This window comes from Castor canadensis, chromosome 12, assembly GCF_047511655.1.
Source record: "Castor canadensis chromosome 12, mCasCan1.hap1v2, whole genome shotgun sequence".
NCBI classification, from domain to species: Eukaryota; Metazoa; Chordata; class Mammalia; order Rodentia; family Castoridae; genus Castor; species Castor canadensis.
This window is the reverse complement of record NC_133397.1, coordinates 128,381,929-128,404,612: the sequence shown is the minus strand read 5'-3', so window position 1 is coordinate 128,404,612 and position 22,684 is coordinate 128,381,929. Positions and strand designations below refer to the sequence as shown.

The following is a 22,684-nucleotide window of genomic DNA, read 5'->3' as shown; positions in this document are numbered from 1 at the left end:
GCTGCACACTGGTTACATTTTCACATAAATGAGCGCAAATGGAAGGAAGCCAGAAGTTGGCAGGCTGGCTAACCCGGGTCTAGGAAGGGCGGCGTCCGTGGAGCGCGTCTCTGATTCAGTTCTAAGCAGATTTCCTTAATCCTTGCCTCTAACGGGGTCAGGCCAGTGCGTTTCAAGCACTGTCACAGGAGACCTGTCACATGGGTTGGGGTCACAGCCCCCTCTGCTTTAGGGGAGGGACAAAGTGAGGGTAGCTAGTGGTCCTCACGTGACAAGCATGCCAAAGCTTGCACCAAGGGTTCTTTTATTTATTTATGTTTTAAAAATGGACTGCTTAGGAAAATGCTGTTGTCTGTCTGTCAGTGAGTTCAGGAGGATGCTGTCAGGTAATTGGACACAGTGGAGGAGATTTCCCAAGTTGGGGACAAGCAAAGGTCCAGACAGAGCAGTTAGCTGTGAGCCCTCACCTGAGACAATTATCCAAAGGTTAGCAGTCAACTTCAAGGTAACTGCAGGCGTCATCCTAACCCAGGACCCTCACCGTCACAGTGACCGTCTTCCTCTCTTTGCATGATTCTTACCTCTGTGTTGTCTTTTTAATTTTTTAGCCACTTGTGCCTGGGTCTCACACATCTCACCCTTGTTTAATTGTCTTCCATTGTTAAGAAGTAAACAGGAGCAGTGGTGGCGTTCTCCTCCACACCAGGACACTGTGGGTGACGTTGGCCTATGGAGAACGATGCACACTGCTTAAGGTGCCATAGCTCCATCCCCAGTGAAATTGCGTCAACAGATCGCGTGACCTAGGACAGGGCAGACATTGCTGGAATAAACTCGAATTTATAACCGAGCCTTCAAAGAATAAAGCCAGGTGACCTGGCTCGGAGCTCCCCAAACCTCAGGTGGGCTCTTCTGCCCCACCCAAGGACACTGGCTGCAAGACATCGATGGGCTCCAAAGAACGTGACCTGGCTACCTCTCTGAACCTTTGGAGCTCGTCACCTTCCGCACTAGTGATTTCCATGGAGGAATAGCAACCGTCTTTCCTTGTTCACTGGACTTCAGAAATGGGGACGTGTCTATAGGCCAGGGGTGACAAATAGGAGGAAATTCCAGGAACCCCAAAAGCAGGGTTTTCTAACTCACCTGGGTGTTGGGGAGAGGAGAAGGGGGACAAGGCGAGAGAGAAGGACATGAAGACTTCAGTCTAACTGCCAACTCCAAAGCTCTCTGCATTGCTTGTCTTAACGTTAAAAGACATGAGAAGGTACTTTTTTTATTATAAATGACATTTTCATTGTAAATTGACTATAAATTATAATTTATAATTGTATGTAACAACGGGGAACAAAGTGATATCTTCATTTATGAACACAATGTGGAAGAATTAAATCAAAGTAACGAACACACCCGTTACCTCTTGCAAAGGTATTTTATTTTTTAAATTAAAATTTTTTTCATTGATTGTATTTTTATTAGCATATTATTGCAGTACAATGAAAGAAATACAGCTAGTAGGCTGGGGTGCAGCTCAAGTGGTGGGGTGCCTACCTAGCTTGCTTGAGGCCCTGGATTTAATCCCCAGCACTGCAAATAAATGAATAAATAAATGTAAGATAAAACAAATCCCCCTGTAACATCGTACGTAGCTTAAAAGAGGAAGCCCGTAAGGAAGGAAAAGACCTGTTCAGCGGATGACCACAGCAACTTGTAGCTGACCCAGCTCAGCCAAAGCCTTCACGAGGACAATGTTTGTGTCTGTTACATAAAGTCTAACAGGATCTCAAATAATTTAGGGCTTTCTCCAGATTGGGTTTTCATTTCTGGGGTTAGCTAGAACCCACTAATATTCAATTAAATATTTAGGGTCAAGCTGGGTGTGGTGAAGCACATCTGTAATACCAGCCCTTGGGAGGCAGAAACAGGAGGTTCTTGAGTTGGAGGCCAGCCTGGGCTACAAAGTGAGAGCCTGATAAAAAAATAATTAGGCCCGCGTCTCTGGGCTGTCTCTCGCACAGTGACAGTTTTAAAAGAGGGAGTGAAGTGACCGTTGACAATTAGTGTATAAACCCAATGTTGTGTGGAAAATATTTTTCTAATTTTTCAATTCAAGGGATTTATTTAAATGAATACAACTTCTGTAATATGTAGCATGAAGAAAGAAAGGAAGGAAGGAGGCAGGGAGGGAAGGAGGGAAGGAGGGAGGGAGAAAGAGACAGAAAGAAAGAAGGAAGGAAGGAGATGGAAAGGAAGAAGAAAGAAAGGAAGGAAGGAAGGAAGAAGAGAAAGACAAAGGAAGGGACTTGGAGTTTTGTTTTGTTTTGTTTGTGGTTCTCGGGGCCTTCACCTTGAGTCACTCCATCAGCCCTTTTTTGTGTTGGGTTTTTTTTGAGATAGGGTCTCTTGAACTATTTGCCTGGGGTTGGCTTCAAATCGTGATCCTCCTGATCTCTGCCTCCTGAGTAGCTAGGATTACAGGCGTGAGCCACTGGTGCCTGGAGGGACTTGGAATTTGAGGTGAATTAAGTCCTGTGGTGCATTTTTCAAATGTTGAGATCCTTGTCCAGGAAGAACAAGGCTGGTGTACGAGCAGAGCAGAGGTTAACTGCTGCTGAGAGTTCAGGACACGTGCCCCTCTGAGGACCACTGACCGTCACATCAAAGCTGCTTGAAGCACATCTGTAGGAAGTGTGCAAAAGTAAACGGCTGGGCTGCACTGCAGACATCATCCTGGGGCAGAACCGCTGTCTTCATGCCTGATCCTCAACTCACAAAGGTGGGCCAGCTTTTCACCTCTAGCTTCTCCATTTACACCAAACACAACTTTACATTTCAGCTGGAATTTATACCCCACACATCTCACCTTAGATTCCCAGCTCTTGGATGTTAAAGTGGTATCACTTGCCAAATTTCATTTTCTATTTGTTTGGTGTTAACTGTATTTATTAGTAGCTTTTGCTGAATTTTAAGCAGGGTTTTTTATTTTGTTGTTCATCTACTAATTCTGGTGGCTCATAAATTGCTGGGGTTTTGTGTGTACATAATTATAGTCTGCAAACAAATGACTGTTTCATGGTTTCTTTCCAATCTTGGTGCTCTCAATTTTTTTTCTTGCCTTATTGGTTGGCTAGCATCTCTAGTGGGATACACTGTGGTGATTCCTACATTGGGGCCAGGACTTTCCGTATTTCACCGCCAAGCAGTACACTAAAGATGGACCTCTCCCAACACAGGATGGTTCTGTCCTGGTTGCTAAGTGCTCCCTCATCACTGTAAATGGCTGTTGAATTTTGTCACACCCTAAAATCTCGCACCTATGGCGACACCTGTATTTTCACCCTTTAAAACCCTGATGTATCGAATGAACGTAAACCACTCCTGCACGCAGGGAGAATCCCTCTGGCGTCACTGTAGAGTCTGGTGTCACAGAGAGGATGGACGGACAGAGTCCAGCCTCTGCTTCCATGATTCCTGGAGGAATTTATTGTGGCTTTATAGTTTCTTCCTAGACAGATGTTAAAATAACCGACTCAGCCTCTACTGATGGGTGAGGATTCCTAATTTCCTATTTATTTTCTCAGTTTGATTTTTCATCCTTCATTTTGTTCCTATTCAAAATTTCAGTTAGATCATCATATATTTTCTTTCTTTGCCGGCACTGGGATCTGAACTCAGGGCCTCACACTTGCTAGGGTGGTGCTCTACCGCTCAAGCCACTCTGCCAGTTCTTTTACTCTGGTTATTTTGGAGATGGGGTCTTGCATCCCTCTGCCCCCACCAGCCTGGACTGCAGTCCTCCTGTTTGTGCTTCCCTGTGTAGCTGGGATGACAGGTGTGTGCCACCACACCCAGCTGTCTTCCATTGAGATGGGGGTCTCGAAAACTTTTCTGGCCAGGTTGGTCTGGAACTGAGATCCACCCAATCTCAGTCTCCCCTGTAGCTGGGATGCCAGGCATGCGCCACCATGCCTGGCCTATTGGCTGTGATGGGGTCTCCTGAAAATTTTGCCTGACCTGACCTCAAGCCACAATCCTCCCAATCTCTGCCTTCCAGTTAATTAGGATTACAGGCGTGAGGCACTGTTTGTAGATTCTCTACTCTTTTTTCTTTTTTCATTCCTGTTATTTTCCTCCCTTTCACTGGTGAGTCTTGCCAGTTTATTGATTTTCTTAAGCTTTTAAAAGATCTACCTCTGAGTTCTTTAACTTTGCTCTACTGCACGGACTTCTGCCCTTGTCTTTTTCACTCTAACTCCTTTTTATTTACTTACTTTTGGGTTTTTGGCAGTGCAGGGGAGGAGGCGAGCACTGCTTCTGAGTTACGCCCCCAGCCCCGTTGCGTTCTCGGTGTTTAGTTGACCACAGAAGACATTCCTCTCCACTCGTTCCTTAAGCTGCTGTCGGCGAGCACGTCTTCATGTTGAGTTTGACGTGTTTGCGCATGCGTGTTCCTTCTTTGATGCAGGGATTGTTTAGACGTGGCCTCTGCTGAGTTTCTAGGCATTTGGGGCAAAGTTGAGGATTTTCTAGTTCTCTTTTGTTACTGATGTCTAACTTACTTTCCCTGAGGTTTGAATGAGCGCAGCTCCTCAGATGCTCTGAGCTGCTTCGTCGGTTTGGGTAAATCGTCACCATGAACTTGGCCATGGTGACATGTCCTCTCACCTTCTCCCTGGCTGTGCCGAGGCTGTGGCACAGCCCTGACCCTTGTGGATCCGTTGTGTCCTTCTTGTCCTCTTGGCTTCGCGTTTTGATCGTTGTCCTGGAGCTGCCTGCCTGGCCACTGAGGGCGTCACGGTGGAGGACGCATCTTCACCTGCCACCTGCGTCCTGGGACACTGGGCTGCACTCAGGTTTCTCTCTGTCCTGGACTCGTTTGGAGCATGTCCCTTGTGAGGACGAAGATGGCTTTTCTCTCTAGACCAGTGCTAGCTTGTTACCGGTGACCCCTCACCTGGGGGTGGTCTATCTGTCCGTCTCTCTTCCCACTGCTCCATTTACTGCTCCTTTGATCGTGTTTTCTTCTGGGTTATCGAAGCATTTCATTTTAGCATGTTTTACCCTTTTTGATACTAGTACACAAACTTTGATTAAATTTAATAAAAATATTACTGGTAACACTTCCTACGTCAAGACGGATGTTTACAATACTTCTCCATCATGGTTGCCGTGTGTTCTGAGTCAACATCAACCTTACTGTTTTTAACAGTCCACATTCACTTATGTTCCGGCTTACCTTTTCTGTAGGGGTCCCTCTGGGATTATTTTCTTTCTGCCATTTAATTTTAATCCCTTTGTCACTTATAATGTTTTGTCTTTTTTTTTTTTTTCTTATGTTGCCCAGGGACTGGCCCTGAAATCCGGGGCTCAAATGACTCTCCTACTTCACCCTCTCCAGTAGCTGGGATTACAGATGTGTACCACTGCACCAGCATCACTTAGGGTAGTTGAGGAGATCTGTTATGTTCCCAGTCTTCCAGCGTAAGCATCCCTTTCTCTGCCAATTACGTCCCTAAAAATAAGTTGGAATTCAGGTCATCGATCCCAAAGATGGCAGCTTGGCTTAGGGCCCATTTCTCCCCTGGATTGCTGACCCTCTCCTGACTGTGAGTGCAAGCTAAACACCTCTCAAGTCCTCTTCCCTCCATGCTTAACACTTCTTGATTAGAGCTGCTTTCTAAACTGTCTGGGAGAGGTGGAGGGGTTGACTTGTTAACCCTGTCACCTGCTATGTTGTCACTAAGAGTGTAACCCACAAAACTCAACGTAACCCAGAAACACGCTTGGCTTCAGACGCAAAGCTTTTAGCTAAATGAACTTTATATCCACACACTAACAATGACCTTGGAGTTGGGATGTAATAACCCTAACTTCAGTATCCTAGCAACTAGAAAAAATAGTCTGAAAGTATGGGATTTGTGCAACCTCTGATTTAAAAAATGAAGATGGGCTTAGAAAAGAGACAGGATTTATAATAGACACCTGAGTTCAAGCCACGTTATCAGCTCTACAGCCTGTACGGTTATTACAGAACAGAACCTTCCGTAACATACAACCTACCTTAAATGTATTCCACCCCTTACTAGCTACACAACCCATTGTGATCTCCTTAACCTCTTCCAGTCTGCTTGCTTGTCTGAAGAGGGCAGTCAAGACCACCTGCCTCCATAAAGACTGAGATAAGAACAAAGTGGATTTGTTTAAGAAGAAATAGTAAAGTACGAGTTTTCATGCAGCATGTCCACAGTGGAACTAACCTAAATACCCACCAACAGGGGATGAATAATAAGTTGCAGTATATTGACCCAATGGAGTATCTGCAGTAGTTTTTAAAGAAAAAAAAATAGTTATGAAAGTCTACATGGATTAATCTGAGAACATGGTGAACGTAAGAATGAGTCGCCAGAGAATGAAATGAGGCAACTTGTGGAACGTCCAAAATCCAGGCAAAATGACACATGATGCAGACAGCATTTTTTTTTTAGTCAGGGAATGATTAACATCGAATTCAGTGTAGTTTCACCGTGGTGGGAGATCTGGGAGGGGTCTCCTGGTGGTGCGAGGGTTGGGGCTCACTTAATCAATCATTCTTTAAACAGTACACATAGGTTTCTACACTTGTGCATTTACACCCCAGTTTTAAACAGAAAATCATTTAGAACTCTCATGAACCCAAATTATTTCTGTATCTGCAAGTGTGAATTGGGACTCCAGCCCTCCATCCCCCAACCTTGTCTCCTTTGTCGAATCACAAGACGGTCTGCTGATGTTCAGTGACTGACTGACTGACTGAACTCTCAAGTTTTGAGGAACATAGTTGGATACACAAATTTTGATTTTGCAAGACCTCAAAACACAAATTTCTGATGTGAAATGAAGTGAGATAAAGGCAATTTAGCAGACAGCAACCATGGTAGGCCAGGCTTCATGCCCACCACTGCCTGTACGACCTGACTCTGCTCACAGTGTCAGAGCTGCGCTCATGCATACTCAGCACTGCCTACGCAGTGGGAAGTTCACTGTCTAGTCATGCCATGCCATGGTTTGGATCTAAAATGTCTCCCAAGGCCATGTGCTAAAAGCTTGGTCCCTGATGCAGCAATGTCCACAGGTGATTGATGACAAGAACTCCCAGTGGGTTCACTAATGGATTCAAAGATGAGTGGACTTCTGGAAGGTGCTGACAGCCGTTGAAGGTAGAGCATAGGTGTGGAAGTATCACCGGGGGCATGCCCTTGAGGGCATAATCTGTCCCTAGTCCACTTCTCCTCCCTTTTCTGTGTCCCCCCGAGCTGCCATTGGAGCCAGCTGACCATGTACTGAAACTTCTGAAACGAGGAGCCACAATACACCTTTCTGCTTTCGTTTATCTCAGATATTTGTCCCAGCGACAAAAAGCTAACGCCCTCCATCTCCATACTGAAAAGCTCTTAATAGTTCAATAAATACTGCAACACAATGATAGCTGGGAACAGTGTAGACACTGTAGACACAGAACCATCTTTAACTCAAGTCACCCAGGGACCTGAGGCTGTGACTATTTGCCTGTGCGACCAGTGAGGCACGTGCCTCCAAGGGATCGTTTTCATCTCAAAAGAAGGATCTTGACTACAGTACACTGAAAGGAATTTAAAATTCTCACAAACTCTAGGGAAGTCGGTATCAACTCTTCACACCCACTTGACAAAAATGTGAATGAGGTGCTTTCTGCAAAGCTTTCTGCAGGACCCCATCCCACCCTTTCTCTCCTCACATTTCCTTCTAGGTGTACCGTACACTCCGGGGGCACGAATGCCACCACTCTCAGGTAGCAGCAAACACACCAAGGCACTCCAGAAACAAAACCCCTCTCAGGAGATAACTGGAAAACTCCCAGAGACTGAGACTCAATGGGAATACACTTATTGTTCCTGAACTACACACTTCAAAGTGGTTCAGTGGAAAATCTTATGTGGATTTCACAATTAATTTAAAGATGCATTTCCTACTGCTAGGCACTTCCTGATATTTGGTAATTACATACTCACTAAAGGCATGATCGGTGGAAACTGGACAGCTCTGTGTTTGAGACCAGGTTCTGCTTATTACACCCGTGCAACTTAGAAACACGTCACTTAATTAACATGGGAATAATAAAGTGCTCACCCACCCATCTGGGTGGCTGTGAAATTTACCCAGAACTCTGCAAAGTTCCTAGTCCACAGAAGGGGCTCGATAAATGTTGGCTCTGACTTTTTCAGGTTTTCACAGAAATATGACTCCCTTATACTCTGTACAGTGAGAACCAAACACAAAGTGTCAGCATGGAAAGGCTGAATATTTACTTTCCCTCGTCCTCAATGTCACAAAGAACTACAAAACCACCTGCCACAAAACCCGTTCCATGCTGTGACGGACCACAGGACGCACGGCCCAGCGCTGACCATGGTCCATTACTCCACTGCGCCCCAAGAGCTGCAATGCCAGAGAAGCCACGGGGACTGAAATAATTTAAGAAGTCAATATGTGTATTTATCAAGAGTAGTAATGTGGTCATACAAAAGCATTACTGAAAATGCAATTCATACATACAAAAAAATGCCATTTTTTTTGTCCCTTTATATCCTATTTTAGACAAAAAAATGAAGCCAAGAAAGTAACAGGAATGTGCTGGTTCTAAAAATGGGTATTGGATAAATGAAACAGATCCGATCGCCTGCACCTCCCAGATTCTAAGCTGTGCTCTTAAACTGTGCTCTCAGAACCAACTGACATTAATCTTTGAATGAAATATACATTTTCAGTGGTTGATAGTCCAGGGAGAAACAAATACATAAAATGCTTCACAAGCAAAACATTTCTTACAAACAGAATGGTTTTAACAAAACCCAGACAGTATCAAAAGGAAGTGTATTAAATTAAAAAACTTCTTAAACAGGCATTTTTTGGGACCACTATATAAAACAACAAAAAGTTCAGACCTGTTGAAAAACAGTTTGTATAGACAAAGTGAAGGGGTAAAAAACTATCAACTGAATTGAAATCGTGTAAAGCCAAGTAAAATGTAATGAAGGCTTAAGTGCATTTCTTTTACAATTTGACTACCACAGGTAAAACCGACAGTAACTGAAATGTAATTCAATACAGACTGAGTATTAAAACTGAAAGCTTACATACACAGCATAAAAGCAGGTGGTCAGGGCACACTGTGAACCTGGGTGCACAGACCCTTTGTCGTGTAAAGGTCTTTCTAATCGAGCACTCAGTTTTACCGCCAGCACAGAGCTGACTTCCCCACCATGACTATCAGTTGAGAACAAGGATTAGGGGTGCGTTTAAGTGGATCATTTATGGGAAATCAACTATAAACTTTTTAAAAAATATGAATCCATCTTCAGAGTTTATTCATTTTATTCACAACTTCAAAAGCACAGAATTTGAAGATAATTCCAGTGAGGCACAAATGAGTCTCTATCAAAATACTCTGCTCTTCAGTACGATCAACAAACAGTACAACAACAGACAGAAAAATCCACGCTTTGGCAATCCTGTACAGAAGGGGCCCCGTCCGAACATTCTTTCACAAAACAAACACCAGCACACAACAAAACCACAGAGGAGAAAGTGACTTTGACAACCCTACACGAATTGTGGTGTCTCATCCTCAGAGTCTTCGAACTGCTGCATCCGCTTTAACCTTGGCCTCTGGCACGCTGGGCTCACCTCGGGCAAGCCCTGCTCCTCAGGCTTCTCTCTAGGCTGACTACTCGGCTGCACAGCACAAGCAGACGTATCCTCTGAGTCAGGAAGTGACTTCGTCAACTGGCCCTGGGGACTGGGCAGCGTGGCGGAGGGCGAGGCCGGTTTCTCCTCACTCCCTCTGATGCTGCTGGTGGGAGCACGTGGCTTATAAAACGTTGTCCAGTGCTGGGGCTGCAGTGTCCTCGGTGCTCGGACAGGAGCGAGAGGGTAGGAGTCCGAGGACCGTCTCTCTGCCGCCTCCCTCGCAGCCCTGGCTGGTTCTGTGTGTGGCTGGCTGGATTGGCTGGCACTGCTGGCAGGGTCCCCACTCATCTTGATGCCTGTGCCGACTCCTATCCCAGTCCCTGCAGCCTTGGCAGTTACACTGTTTTGGTCATGCTGCTTGTCCCATGTGTTCTGCAGCACTAGCTGGTCCACGCCATTGAATCTGGAACACAAAGTGGCAGGGGTGTCTTTCCTAAGTCCTTCGCAGGCAGGATTCTTAGCAAACTTGTCCGCATTTACGTGTCCCGTATTTCTGCTGTTTCTCTCAAGGGGACAGCTTGCAAGAAGCAGTCTGTCCACAGGCAGGCTGATGGGCCGGGTCTTGGTCCTTGCAGGGTGCCTCTGCACGCTGCTTGTTACACCATCGGGTTTTAGAATAAACAGCTTGGGGCTTTTACAAACATCTTCCTTCCTTTGCGATGCTGATTCAAGCTCTTGGTCTCGAAACAAACGCTTTTTGTTGTCTGAAAAAGACAACATTTGTTTAACTTCATGGCACATGGCTAATGAAGAGTCTGAGTAAGTCACAGACAGACATTCTATAGACCTGGTATGCTCAGTTAAAAATTCAACATTATTAAAGGCATATTTTGAATTAAAAAGTTTTTAAAAATTACCAAAATCAATAGGATAAACAGGCACAAAGCACATCACAGGTTAAAAGATAAGTAAATAAAAAATAAAAACTCTTGTTCTAGCATGTTGCCACGAATGAGTATTTTCTTGGCAAGCAGACATTGGTAAGTTAACTCAGAAAAGTTACACTACCTTCCAGGCCAAGCAAATGCAGACACCCCTGAACCCCAGAGATCTGACAACTCTCAGGGCCTGCATCTCGGTTCCACGGGCGGAGGGCACCAGTCAGAGGCCTTGACTGCTCTCCAGCGTGGTGAACTAATCAACTGAACAACTGTTAGTCACACTGAGGCTGAAGAACTGTACTGGAGATACAACATGCCCTTCTCCTAGATGTTTCTCCTCTAGTCTGGTCCCTGTCATTTCTGCTGCATCTATCCAGAAATGCTGGGTCCTGCAAAGGTATGGCCCTCTGCACCTGCCCCTCCTCATTGCCAAGAAACAGCAAGCAACTCCTCCTTTTCCTTTTTCTTTTCTGACTTTGAATCCAGCCAGCCCTGTGCGTGGCCGCAGACCTCTTCCCAGTCACTTGGTCCTTCCTCCCCATCTTTGGGATGTACTTGCAGGTAAGCCTGCCCACACACTTGTAGCCATCGTCTCATCTGACTTCTTCCTCACTTGGGGATGCAGAGCTTTCATCCCAGGCTCCGAGGCAGTGCTGCCGTGACCTGTGTACCGGCCTCCCCTATAGTTCCAGACCTGAAGAACCGGACCTGCTGCGGCTGGACTGCAAGCCCCAAGTACATCCTTCTATTTTCTGTGGGAAGAACTTCTTGCACAGTGGAGAAGAGTGCAGGCTTACAGCCAGCCACCTGGCTCCTGGCTCAGTTCCTGCTCCATTTCTGCCCTGGGCACGGCAATGGCACTGTCCCTGCCTGCCTCCATCTGTCAAGAAAGACTCCTGCATGTAGCGGTGTTGCTGTGTGATCTAAAGGAGCAAACAGGAGCTTAGCGCTGTCTGGTCTGTAATAAACACTTGAACATGGTATTCAAATATTATTTGTATTTGTTGTTGTTCCTAGTCAGGAATGCAATTCCATCAATAGTGAAAAAAGGCTAGGTTAAAAAATCTGATGGAACTGGGTTCAATCCTGACTGACCCCTTGTTAAACCTCTCTCAGATCAGAGTCAGCTGTGGGATTAATGAGGCTACTGCCATCCACTTTCCAGCACAGAGCTGCTGTGCAGATCAAATCAATGGGTGGAATCAAACAACGAGCCAGCTTTGCACAGAGCAGGAAGGTACTTAGCTCCCTTCATTCTGGATCTTGTCAGGCTGTGCTCATTGACACCTGATCAAGCATCAAATGTAATATATGGCTGAATTTTGAAAAACCTTTTAGGAATCTAAATTTCTTGAGTCTCGGAAGTACGACGTCTGAGCACTAGTGTCTTGGTGCTGTGTCAGCACACAGCTCAGTATGATTCTGCCTTGACTTTGATGGGTGGCAAGAAGCAAAAATGGAAAGTATTTTTTGGAGGGAACACAAAAGACATTGCACACAAAGGTATCTTCTTACAAGAAAGGCACTATGAAGAATGGCAATCCCTTTCTGTGGGCTTCCCTCAACTCCACTCACCAGAGCTGCTTTTCAGGATGCTGTTGGCAGCACTGGGGATTGAACCCAGGGCCTCACACCTGCAGGTTTTTAGCCACCGCTTGTTTGAGAAGCTTTTAGTCAGTAAATGCATTTTTTAACATGGCCACTCACCAACAAGACAGGCATCACATTTTCCCAAGGCATTCTGCTTACGTTCTACTTCCTCAAATGATGTAGTTGGTTCAAAAATTTTGCTTTCACTATCTGCGGTATGAATATCCTATTGATGGAAGGAAATTTTTACATTGAGAGAAGCAAAACACACTCCAAAATAACAAAATAACAATTTGAAGACTTAACTTATTAACATAAACAGCACCAAGTTCTAAAGCATTTCTATAAAGTAAAAACTCACTTCCTTTGAAGAAAAAAAGAGTGTCGCCACAGAATGTTCAGAGTCTCTTTCATCTGGTGATAGCAGAGGTCTTGGAAGACAGCCTTGCTCAGCCTGAATGGTGCTGGCACCTGAACTAGACAGGTCCTGTGGCTGTAGGGACCCATCGAAGATCTTCTGTGAGTGAGTGATGAGGAACTCTACCAGTCGTGCCTGGTTCGAATACTCGGCCAGGGAGGAGATGGTGACAGGAGCCGCTGTGGGCCTGGGCCTGATGAGACTTGGTCCAAATATCACCCCCAAGTTCTTGGAGTTCATCTTGTTTTCTTCGGAATGGTCTACTACCCTGCAGAGCAAACACAGGTTGTGTGGCATCTGTCTGCCAGCGCCTCTTCACCCGAGTCCCTCTGGGAGACGTGAAGGAAAATGAGCAGCAGAAGTCTAGGAAGAGTCTAGGTCAAGTGTGAAGGCGCCTGGTGAAGAACACCATTCTGCATTTGGCCAGAATCTTTACCACACGCCAGACTGAGTCTCACAGTGTTATGTATGGTCCAGGCAGAAGGAAGTACTGAAGTCTCAGCAGCAGAGAGGGAGGGAAAAACACCCTTAAAACTGACTTGCATGTCACCCCACACACTGAGACCAAAGCATCGCTTCAAGCCCAGCTGACTCTGCTAAACATCTCTCCGCTCTGCTGCCTCTCCCACACTCCACTGTACTCCTAGTGCTAACGGCCTTTGTTTCTATGACGCTTCATTGAGACCTGAATTGTAGTAAAGGGCTCCACTCCAAGCCATTTCCCGTATTTTCGCCAGAAAGATCTAACAGGCAGCTCTGAGCATCTTAAATACCTAGCTTAAAATTCTTTCCTGGGTACAGAGCAAGACGGTAAAGTCATCTGTGAGGTATGAAGACTTTCTTATCAGCCTCTGGCTATCTCAGATTCTGCTACTGCCTGCTGTATTGTACCTCCCAACTGTGAAATGTCCTGCTTATCTGTGTCTGTAATCCTCTGCCTACAATGCTGTTCTGCACATTCTGTGTCCGCCCCATCACTACGAGTTCTTCAGGTCTGACTCAAGGGCTTCCTCTGACTTACCCACCCCCAATCTTCCTCTGCAGGCTGCACACAGATCAGCAGGAATGAGGCTGTACTGTGTGTGCTTGCAGGCAGGTCTGCCCCAAAGATGACGATCCCACAGATGGCAGAAGCCCTGAGGAAACACACATTCAATACTCATAATAAAGTTGAAACACATAGTAAAAGTGAAATTCACTTTACAGGAAAACCACAACAACGTGAGTGCACTTGACACTACTGAACCATACACTGGAAAATGATTAATATGGTAAATTTCACTGAACGAAAACCTAATTATCCACCCCTAATGGACGCTCTACTACATGTGAAATTCTCACCGCCGGAGGTGGACAATGAGGTAATGAAGACTGTTGAAGTTGGGTGCTGGCAGCTGTCTTAGAAGGTCCTTGCTCCTTAGAAGAATCCGGTGAATTTCTATGCTTGTACTTGGATGTTTTTTGTCCTCAGGGCTATCCTTTTTTGTCTCTTGCTCTTCATTTACATGCTGGATCTCTTTTGCAAGGTCTATAAATTCCTTGTATAATCGGAATAAAATAAATGGTTCTGGGAGCTAAAGAAATAAAATTACATCAGGAATATCATTGTAGTTTTTGTTAATAGCCAGTTATTACTGATAACACTCAATGATTTAGCCTTCTCTTTAGATTCACAAGATTTAAAGTAAATCTTTATGTGTTTGCTACAGATGGAACCTACAAGATGAATCTGAAGTCGTCATCATAAATGATGTTTATATAACAAGTTGATCAACTATCAGTAAACTTTAAACCTAGAGCTGCATGATGAAATCTAAAAACTTAGCAGAGGACAGATATCTAGCTCCTATAGCTACTCATGAGCACCCCGAAGTTGCATGATGGTCACTGTTTTATTGAAATGAATGTAGACAATTCACAAAATAATCCCTCATCAGTTAGGAGATAAAGGATGACACACTGTGAGACTTACAGTCATTCAAAGGTCCACAACTCAACTGCCATTTCTCAGTTGAGGGTCCTGTAAAATCTGAACAAAGAGCTATCAATACTTTGCTGAGCTAACATGTCAGCTCTAATAGCTATACTTCACTCTTTTCCTCCTACAGCCTCGTTTAAATTCAGGAGACCCAGAGGACTGGGAAAACAGACAAAAGCAGTATCTCATAAGGTGAAGAGAAGAGAAGTAAGTGCTGAGTCAGGGGTTCCAAGAAGGCTGAACCCCTCAACTGTGAATCCACATGATTTATAGGATCTTAAGGAGAGTTAAAATGTCAGCACTAGGTAAATCCATACACATCAAGGAACATCACTGTGAATTAAAGAAGGTTCTAGAAGCCTTCAAACAGACAAAACAACAGGCCATATGTAGGGACAGGAATGAAGCAAGGATTTCAAGCTTCAAAGAAAACAACCAAAACAGTACCTTAGAAATTAAGAAACAAAATAATTTCCAGCTTAGAGCACTGCAACCTTCCATACTACCCACGTTACTCTGTTTCCTTCAAGAGTATAAAGACACTATGGCTGATAAAGTTTCAAGTATCTACTCCTATTCTACCACACTCAAGCATGGACATGACCCACACAGGAGAATAAGGCAAAAACGAGGAAGGCCTGAGAGGAGGGTGAGAGAGGTCCCAGGAATAGCTATACGGTGAAAACACCCAAGTGGAGCAGAGCACTCCAGAGATGGACATGTTGAGTTGAGGCTAGGCTCCGCCACAACCATTTTCATTCTTGGCTCAAGGCAATGTGCTAATCAAGTTCCCCCATAAACTGATGCCTGAAACCACTTGTTTCAGCCACCAACATGTTGTCTTTACACCCACTCCTACAGACAGTGAAGGATAGGTAATCTACACCCTGAGGACATTCCTGCTAGACTTCAGAGCCCAACTGGTAGGATGGCTGTGCCTGGCACCCCAGACACCATGAATTTCACTGCCTTGCCCACTGACACCACAACAGCCATCTTGAAGTATATCAGTGAAGGCAAAGAAAATCTAATTCAAACCCGTTCTTTATACCCAATCTTCACATAACAGTGTGAACACAACCCTCTTCTTACACACAGCTAGCTGCTATGCTTTCAAGTCACTTTCTAAAACCACATTTATTCTTTTTCTTTTTCTTTTTTCCAAGTGCTAGGGATAAACCCAGGGTCTTGTATGTGCTAGGCAGTGCTCTGTTCCCTACCCCATGTTTTTTTTTTGGCAGTACTGGGGTTTGAACTCAGGGCCTCACTCCTGCTAGACAGATGTCTACTACTTAGGCCATTCCACCAGTCCTTTTATTTCTTTACATTTAGGAAAATACTGTTTCTTTATGGTTAGGAAAGAGCTCTTTGGTGGAGCTGGGAGGCTGCAACTTGGAAGAGACACATGACAGTCTTGAGTGAGATATGGTAAGATTCTAGCTTCTCAAGGTGGGTGATGAGAAAGGAGCTTATTTAATTTTTGTTCTTTAAACTGTTATGTTTAATTTATTTACTTATTTATATTTATTTATTTTGGCAGTACTGAGGTTTGAACTCAGGGCCTCACACTAGGTAGGCAGGCGCTCTACCACTTGAGCCACTCCAGCAGTCCTATTTTTGTGTTGGGTTTTTTCAAGATAGGGTCTCATGAACATTTGCCTGAGCTGACTTTGAACCTCAATCCTCCTGCTCTCTGCCTCCTGAGTAGCTAGGATTGCAGGCGTGAGCCACGGCACCCGGCTTCTAGGTACACTGTATATACTTTTTAATCTGTACATTAATAATTAGAAGACATCGGTATGGTCTGTGCCAATGAGAACATGCATACAGCAAATGTTATGAACAAAATACAGATCATGTTTTTACTCTTCTGCATCTCATGGTGGGTTTCAAGAACAAAAACCTTACCTGTCGAAGGTACAGTTTTAAGACATCGCAGATGTCATGTGAACTAAACTCTGATATATCCACCAAGTGCATTCCATTTTCCAAAGCTTGACACAGCTTTTCAGTTTTTATTTTGTTTCCACAAACACGATAAATTCCCTTGAATAGACAATGAAAAAGTTGTGCAAAACTCTGCTTTAGTAAAAATGGCTGACTGCAGACATCTAAACATAATTCATGTGTCTACTTGATCTTCATCAGCATTTCCAAAAACCTAGTCAGAGCCAAATGAGTAACAATTTCCAGGTAAATCTGCATCAATTCAGTCCTTATAAATGAAAATAGTGTTTTCTTTCTAAGTCTCCTCATTGGAGTAAGTCACACAGCTCCGTATGTTTGGGACTGTGAGTCACAACGTACCTGGAGACACAAGGCTCTATTCTCAATTTCGGAAGCACACATTTTGAGTACAAAAGGAATGCCATCTGGTTCCTTTTTTGCAACTTGTGTGAATTCTGCTCCAAATAAGTGTATTTTTCCAAGAAGTTTCTGATGACCACAAATGATGACTAAATTCTCCAAACACTTTCGATGACAAACAAGGAGACACTGTGAGAAAATGAGTTTAAAACTGGTTAATTCACTTTAAAACTATTCACAAGCAGGCAAGCTGTACATAGACTGGTAACATGACAAAATGAATTTGAAAGGTATGGTTTTAGTGTCCGAAATACATTTATGGGCAAAATGAAATACAGAATGACAGAAGGTGTGCTGGGGTACAGTCTGCTAGGAAAACATTTCCAGAAGGCCCTAAGAGGTCACACCACACCGCAGAGAGGCAGAGAGGCAGGGCGGTGCGTGAGAGCGTAGGCGGCGCGGTGCCCAGGCTCCCTCCCCTCCTTCACTCACCTCCTCGCACTCAACACCCTGGAACACCACAATGCCGTCGCAGTCCCTGCATTTTGTGGGGGACCTTAGTTTGCGGAACTTGTGAGTGGCAGCTGCCTTTGACATCAATGTCTTCCTGAATGCTCCAAGGGAGCTGGGTCCTTGTGACAGAAAGGTTACTACGTGAGAACAGCAGGACGATAAGACACGCTGCTACACCACACTACGCTTTGAACAGTCTTTACAAAAAGCTGTTATCGTGAGTTCTAACACCAAAACAAGCATCTGGTTCATTCACCTCTTACAAATCATACCACGCTCTCAAACATTTTAGCCGTGAGTGACAATGGCCACCAAATCAGTAAGGTACTAACCGCAGGACACCTCAGCATGTTTTCAGAATCAGTACATTTATGATTTTAGGAAGAGCTGGGCGTGTGTTCATGGGTGACATTACATTCTCAGGGGAAAACCCTGGAAGTGCTTAAAGGAAAAGAGCTATATGAGGCTAGCACGCTAGTGTCATTTGCATTACTCTTAATTCATTATAAAATTACAGATAACATAAGCTGGTGATTTTTCAACATCGTACTGGAGGTCAGATATTCCATTAATTTGGGAAATCATACAAACAGTTACGTGGAGGCACCAAATGTATTAACCTAAGAGTGTAACTCAAGTCACCTTGTAACTGACCACTTTCTGTCCTTCAACACCCACAGCATGCCTGTCCTCCAGAAGGGCACTGTGTGCTCTTCCTGCTGGTTTTCCGCACTATTCCGTAATTGTTGCTGTTGCTGTTTTGGGGTGCCGGGGATGGAACCACACATGCTCCAGCCCTGCACAGCTCTTAGAAGGGGCCTTTCCAGACTTTCTCATGCACTGCCCCCACACACAGGCTCAGGGAAAGAGCCCTGCGTCCAGCCTGCTTTAACACTGTTCCTGGACACCTTAGAGCTGGCTGCTCTCTCCTTGTTCTCACACCTGTGTTGTATCCGTACAGCACAATGACAGTTCACTGACTAGCAGTCGCCCGTGTTTATACGAATAGACTGGCTTTGTGAACGCTGCTGTGAGCCCTGTCCCCCTTCTGCTCAACATGCAGTGAGGGAGCAGTCCTTTACAACTGCACTGTCTGATGTCCTGCAGCGCTGTGGCTGCATGCTGGTCTAGCTGGGTCTGCTTAGAGGGATACAGTACCAGCTTCTGAAGGGGAGGGTGGCTCTCTTTCATCCAGATCATCTGCAGAAGACATGGTTCCGCTGGATGGAGTTCGTGGAAGTTTCCGATGAAAGTCTCCTGAAAGAAAATTGTGGATACCTTTAGTTAACCATTCACAGCAGAGCATCAGAAGTGGGTCGTGACATTCTGTGCACGACACCAGCAGCACTATTTTATTAGCTTCAGTGTAAAGTTTGCTCAACTATTATCATCATCTGGATAACAGAATTCGCATACTCACTCCTGAGAAGAAAAGAAATTTAACCAAATTTGACTTTTCCAAATAAATTTAAAACCGAGGCCCATACGCTAAAATGAGCCCTTACTGCTGACTTTTTTTCCTTGCAGGCCTGAGATGACTGAACCCAGGGCCTTGTGCTCTGCTACTTGAGCTACTCCCCCAGGCATTCTGTTTTTGTTTTTGAGACAGGGTTTTTACCGCTATCTTTGCCCAGGCTGGCCTCAAACTCATGATCCTCCTGCCTCCACCTCTCGAGTAGCTGGGATTACAGGTGTATACACATGCCCATCTTCCAACTTCTGACAGCATTAGACTGTATGTAAGCTCCACGGATCAGTAGTATTTTTATGTGTGTTTTATATCTAATATCTGACAGAGGAGCTAGCGTAACAGTAGACTTGTCATTAGATGTTTGCTGGATTGTCATAATAAACATATACAATGAAAACTATGGAGCTTTCTGAAACGGATAAAAATCTTTGAATCCTATAGTGCAATAGTAACACCAAAATTCACACTACTAGGAAGGTAGGAGATGAAGAACAGGAACAAGAGCTGGTGAGCCCTGGCCATTTGCTGGGACCACAGGACGTAAACGAGCTTTGTCAGCAAGGAACACCACTGTGTGTATCAAGCATTTTGGAAAGCAGCCTGCCTGGGAGCAGGTTGCTTTACTGCTGAAATTCTAAACATCTGTATTTAAGTAAAGAATTTACTTCAACTCAAGGCCTTAACATTCTTAGTTTCTGAATTATGGACACTTTTCACAAATGACTTTTAACAACATCCTCTCCTGAAAGGTTTTTCTTCATAACATAACTACAGATAGTTGAAAATTTCAGCTGTGACTATCTTCCCACTGACTAGGAAATCACAAGGTTACACTCTTCATTTTAGAACTATCCTAATTATAAAACAGCTCCCTTGCATAATTGAGCAGAAATATTTCTTCTTAAAGGTGCAAACCAGCCCTCCAGCTCTAACCCTTCATGTCCAGGATGTGACGACAGCCGTCATGGCCTCAGGATTCTCTCCCCAGGCTGATCCCCCAGTCCTTCCCCGTTTATTATGTGGTCCACATTTTGACCTTTTTCTATCACATGAGGTCTGTGGGATCCCAGATAACTTGGGGTTTACTCTAGATTGGACCTTAACTTCTGGTACTCGTTGAATCATTTTGTGTTTTCAAAGCTAATTACAAATACTGTGTTGAGAACGGAGGCTCCCATCTCTGGGGTGTCCCTGAACAACTCTGCTATTACAGGGTGGTAAGGGAACACTTGACACCCAGCCCACAAACTCAGTACCAGACGTTTGCATCATGAGCAGAGCTTCCACACTATGTAAATGCTTTGAACTTGCTTTGAAATTTGAAGTGAGTCAAGTCTACAACACATCTCTCAAGATTCTAGGAGGAAGGAATGCAGCCAGGAAGGACAGACTGGAGTAATCTTTGGATGGGAGTGGATGGCGAGTCAAAGGAAGAACCAAAGGCTCAGACACTGCTTTCTCCTGCTAGCTACGTGGCCCAGGGCAAGTTACCTTCTCTGAATCCACCAAGGGAGAGTCAAAACACTGCATCTCTGAGGACTAAGACAAATTTTTTTTAATCAAATTATCTTAAAGCACATTTATAAAAAAATTAAATATCACAGGTACAAGAATTGGCGTAAGTTATTATTCACTATTGTGAGTAACTGTAAAAGACTCAAAAGATAGTATTTGTGTTCATAAAATACTATTCAGTACCGAAAGAAAACAGAGGCAGCCACTCATAATCAATATGGATCTCAAACAGTCATATGAAATAATAGGGTTTCATCTGCCTAGTAGAGAAGGGGGCAGACTCATTACATATAGGTACTAAAAACCCCTAAATTAGCCATGGAGTGATTTGGAATACAGGATGATGGTTTATTCTTGGGGAATACAGCGCAGTGTTACCAAGATTGCCAAGGCACTAGCCATGGTCCACTCCTTAGGCTGGTGATGATGAGGGAAAGGCCTGCTTTCATTGCTTTTCTTTAAACCACACACAGAAACATACATGCTCCTTTCTATGCACCAGACAGCCCATTATAAAATATAGTAGTTAAAAAACACCCCGAGTGGACTATTTTAATATTTCACTGAATTTTCACACCTGGACTTAAGTATTTACACACCTGGACTTATAGACTCAGAATCCAGAGACCTGGACTCGCTGCTTCCCCCGGTGCTCTCCGAGTCACTGAGTACCCCAAATGTCCATGACCTTACAAAAGAAGGACCTTTAGGAGAAGAACATTTACAGTCAAAACTTGGCTACAGGGCTTCATAAGGCACAAAACCAAATGATGCAAAGCGAGACCAGCCACATTTCTCTAAAAATGACCAGTTATGGACATCAAGGCAGGCCCGTGGTCACATCTGTGACATGGTGGTCTCACAGAGATGCAATGTGAGGCTCCATTTTCTAATTCTGGAGCTCAGGTTCATTTCAGAGTTACATGTGAACAATATGCTCTTTCACAAACCAGGGTTTGCTGTAGTTGGAAAAGCTACCTGTGACGTCTGCACTGTTGGAGCACCTGTCCTCTTCCATTTTATTGCAAGTGTCAGGAAGGCGCACCACGTCCTCTAAGGAGTCGGCAGGTCCGTATCTCGATGTCTGGGGACTGTGTGTCAATCGCTTGCTGACATTCCTATGGAGAAAATGTAAAGCCAGTGCTGGTCAGTCTGTTTTACTCCACATTCAGAAAATTTACCTTAATGAACATAGAGCAAGTAAGCTGACTATATTAAGAAAAAACTGTAGCACGTGGATCAGCTGATGGCTGAAGGAATAACAATATACTATTTATGTTGTGGTTATACTAGAAACATGTAGCCTCAGTAGAAAATGTTGGCGAAGTTTGTGGATACTCACAATATGGAAGGTCACCATGTGCATTCCCAAAGGATTTTTAAGCTCAAAGAACTAAGGTCTTGTCAAATGGAAGCTTCACTCTCAGGTGAGCTCCACCTACTCTTAAATGTACCTCCGAGGAAACCACAGGAAGAAAAAACTACTCAAACAGTTTCAAAACTTAATTCTGCTGATCCTATTGGACAGGAACTTAACAAGTATCCTATCCCTGGAAACCACCCCATCTCTGCAGGTGCTCTCACCCATCAACTTTGTCTTCTTCGCTGGAATTTGTAGCCTTGACAAATTCCCTGTATTCTTGGCCTGGGTCATAGAGCTTGGCACTGTCACAGAGAGAGTGTAAACTGTTTGCAAGAGAGGCGGCCTGCAGGTGCTGCATCTGGAAGAGGTTAACTGTTACCTGTGGTCACAGACAGAGGCAGAGGTGACTCAGGATATACATTCGTGCCAATAAAAACATCATACAATGAGCCACACAGCACCCAATACGCTGTCAGCATGCTATGCCACCTGATCTTGTGCAAGAACAAGACTGCAAATAAGTGAGTGCTTTTAATTAATATCCAAGGGTGACCATTTCCAGGAAAACTGATTTTAAGCTGTAAAGTTAAAAGGTACAATCCATGTCCTTACTGGCCCACAGTGCAGGAGGTGGTGTGATCTGAGGATGCCAGCTCCATACACTGATGGTCTGACAACTGCCTGAACTCTTAAGAGGAAAACATGGGGGAGAGGACACCAATCATAAGCACTACTATTTTGACTGTCTGCACTCTTTCTCTTTTTTTTTGAGCTGGGGGATCTCAGTATTTTGCTCGGCAGGCCTTGAACTCAAGATCCTCCCAACTCAGTCTCCCAAGTAACAGGGATTACAGATTATATGTTACTATGCCAGCTTTGTTTT

The 22,684-nt window shown here is 44.4% G+C and overlaps 1 protein-coding gene across 9 annotated transcripts in view; it reads right to left on the bottom strand.

Moving 5' to 3' along the window:
- Positions 1 to 318: 318 nt before the first annotated feature.
- The window catches only part of Arhgap29 (Rho GTPase activating protein 29), a 67,372-nt gene continuing 45,006 nt past the window's right edge, over positions 319 to 22,684 (bottom strand). For 6 of the 9 annotated variants that reach the window (XM_020163940.2, XM_020163939.2, XM_020163938.2 and 3 more), the window contains 11 exons: positions 22,023 to 22,180; positions 21,417 to 21,556; positions 21,038 to 21,142; positions 18,611 to 18,709; positions 17,432 to 17,571; positions 16,940 to 17,128; positions 16,541 to 16,678; positions 13,996 to 14,228; positions 12,598 to 12,922; positions 12,354 to 12,462; positions 9,363 to 10,469 (listed from right to left, as the gene is read on the bottom strand). In XM_020163940.2, coding sequence (XP_020019529.1) covers positions 9,619 to 10,469; positions 12,354 to 12,462; positions 12,598 to 12,922; positions 13,996 to 14,228; positions 16,541 to 16,678; positions 16,940 to 17,128; positions 17,432 to 17,571; positions 18,611 to 18,709; positions 21,038 to 21,142; positions 21,417 to 21,556; positions 22,023 to 22,180 — 2,487 coding nt within the window. In that variant the 3' untranslated portion in view covers positions 9,363 to 9,618. The other 3 variants (XM_074050956.1, XM_074050955.1, XR_012439999.1) reach the window with 3 other exon arrangements.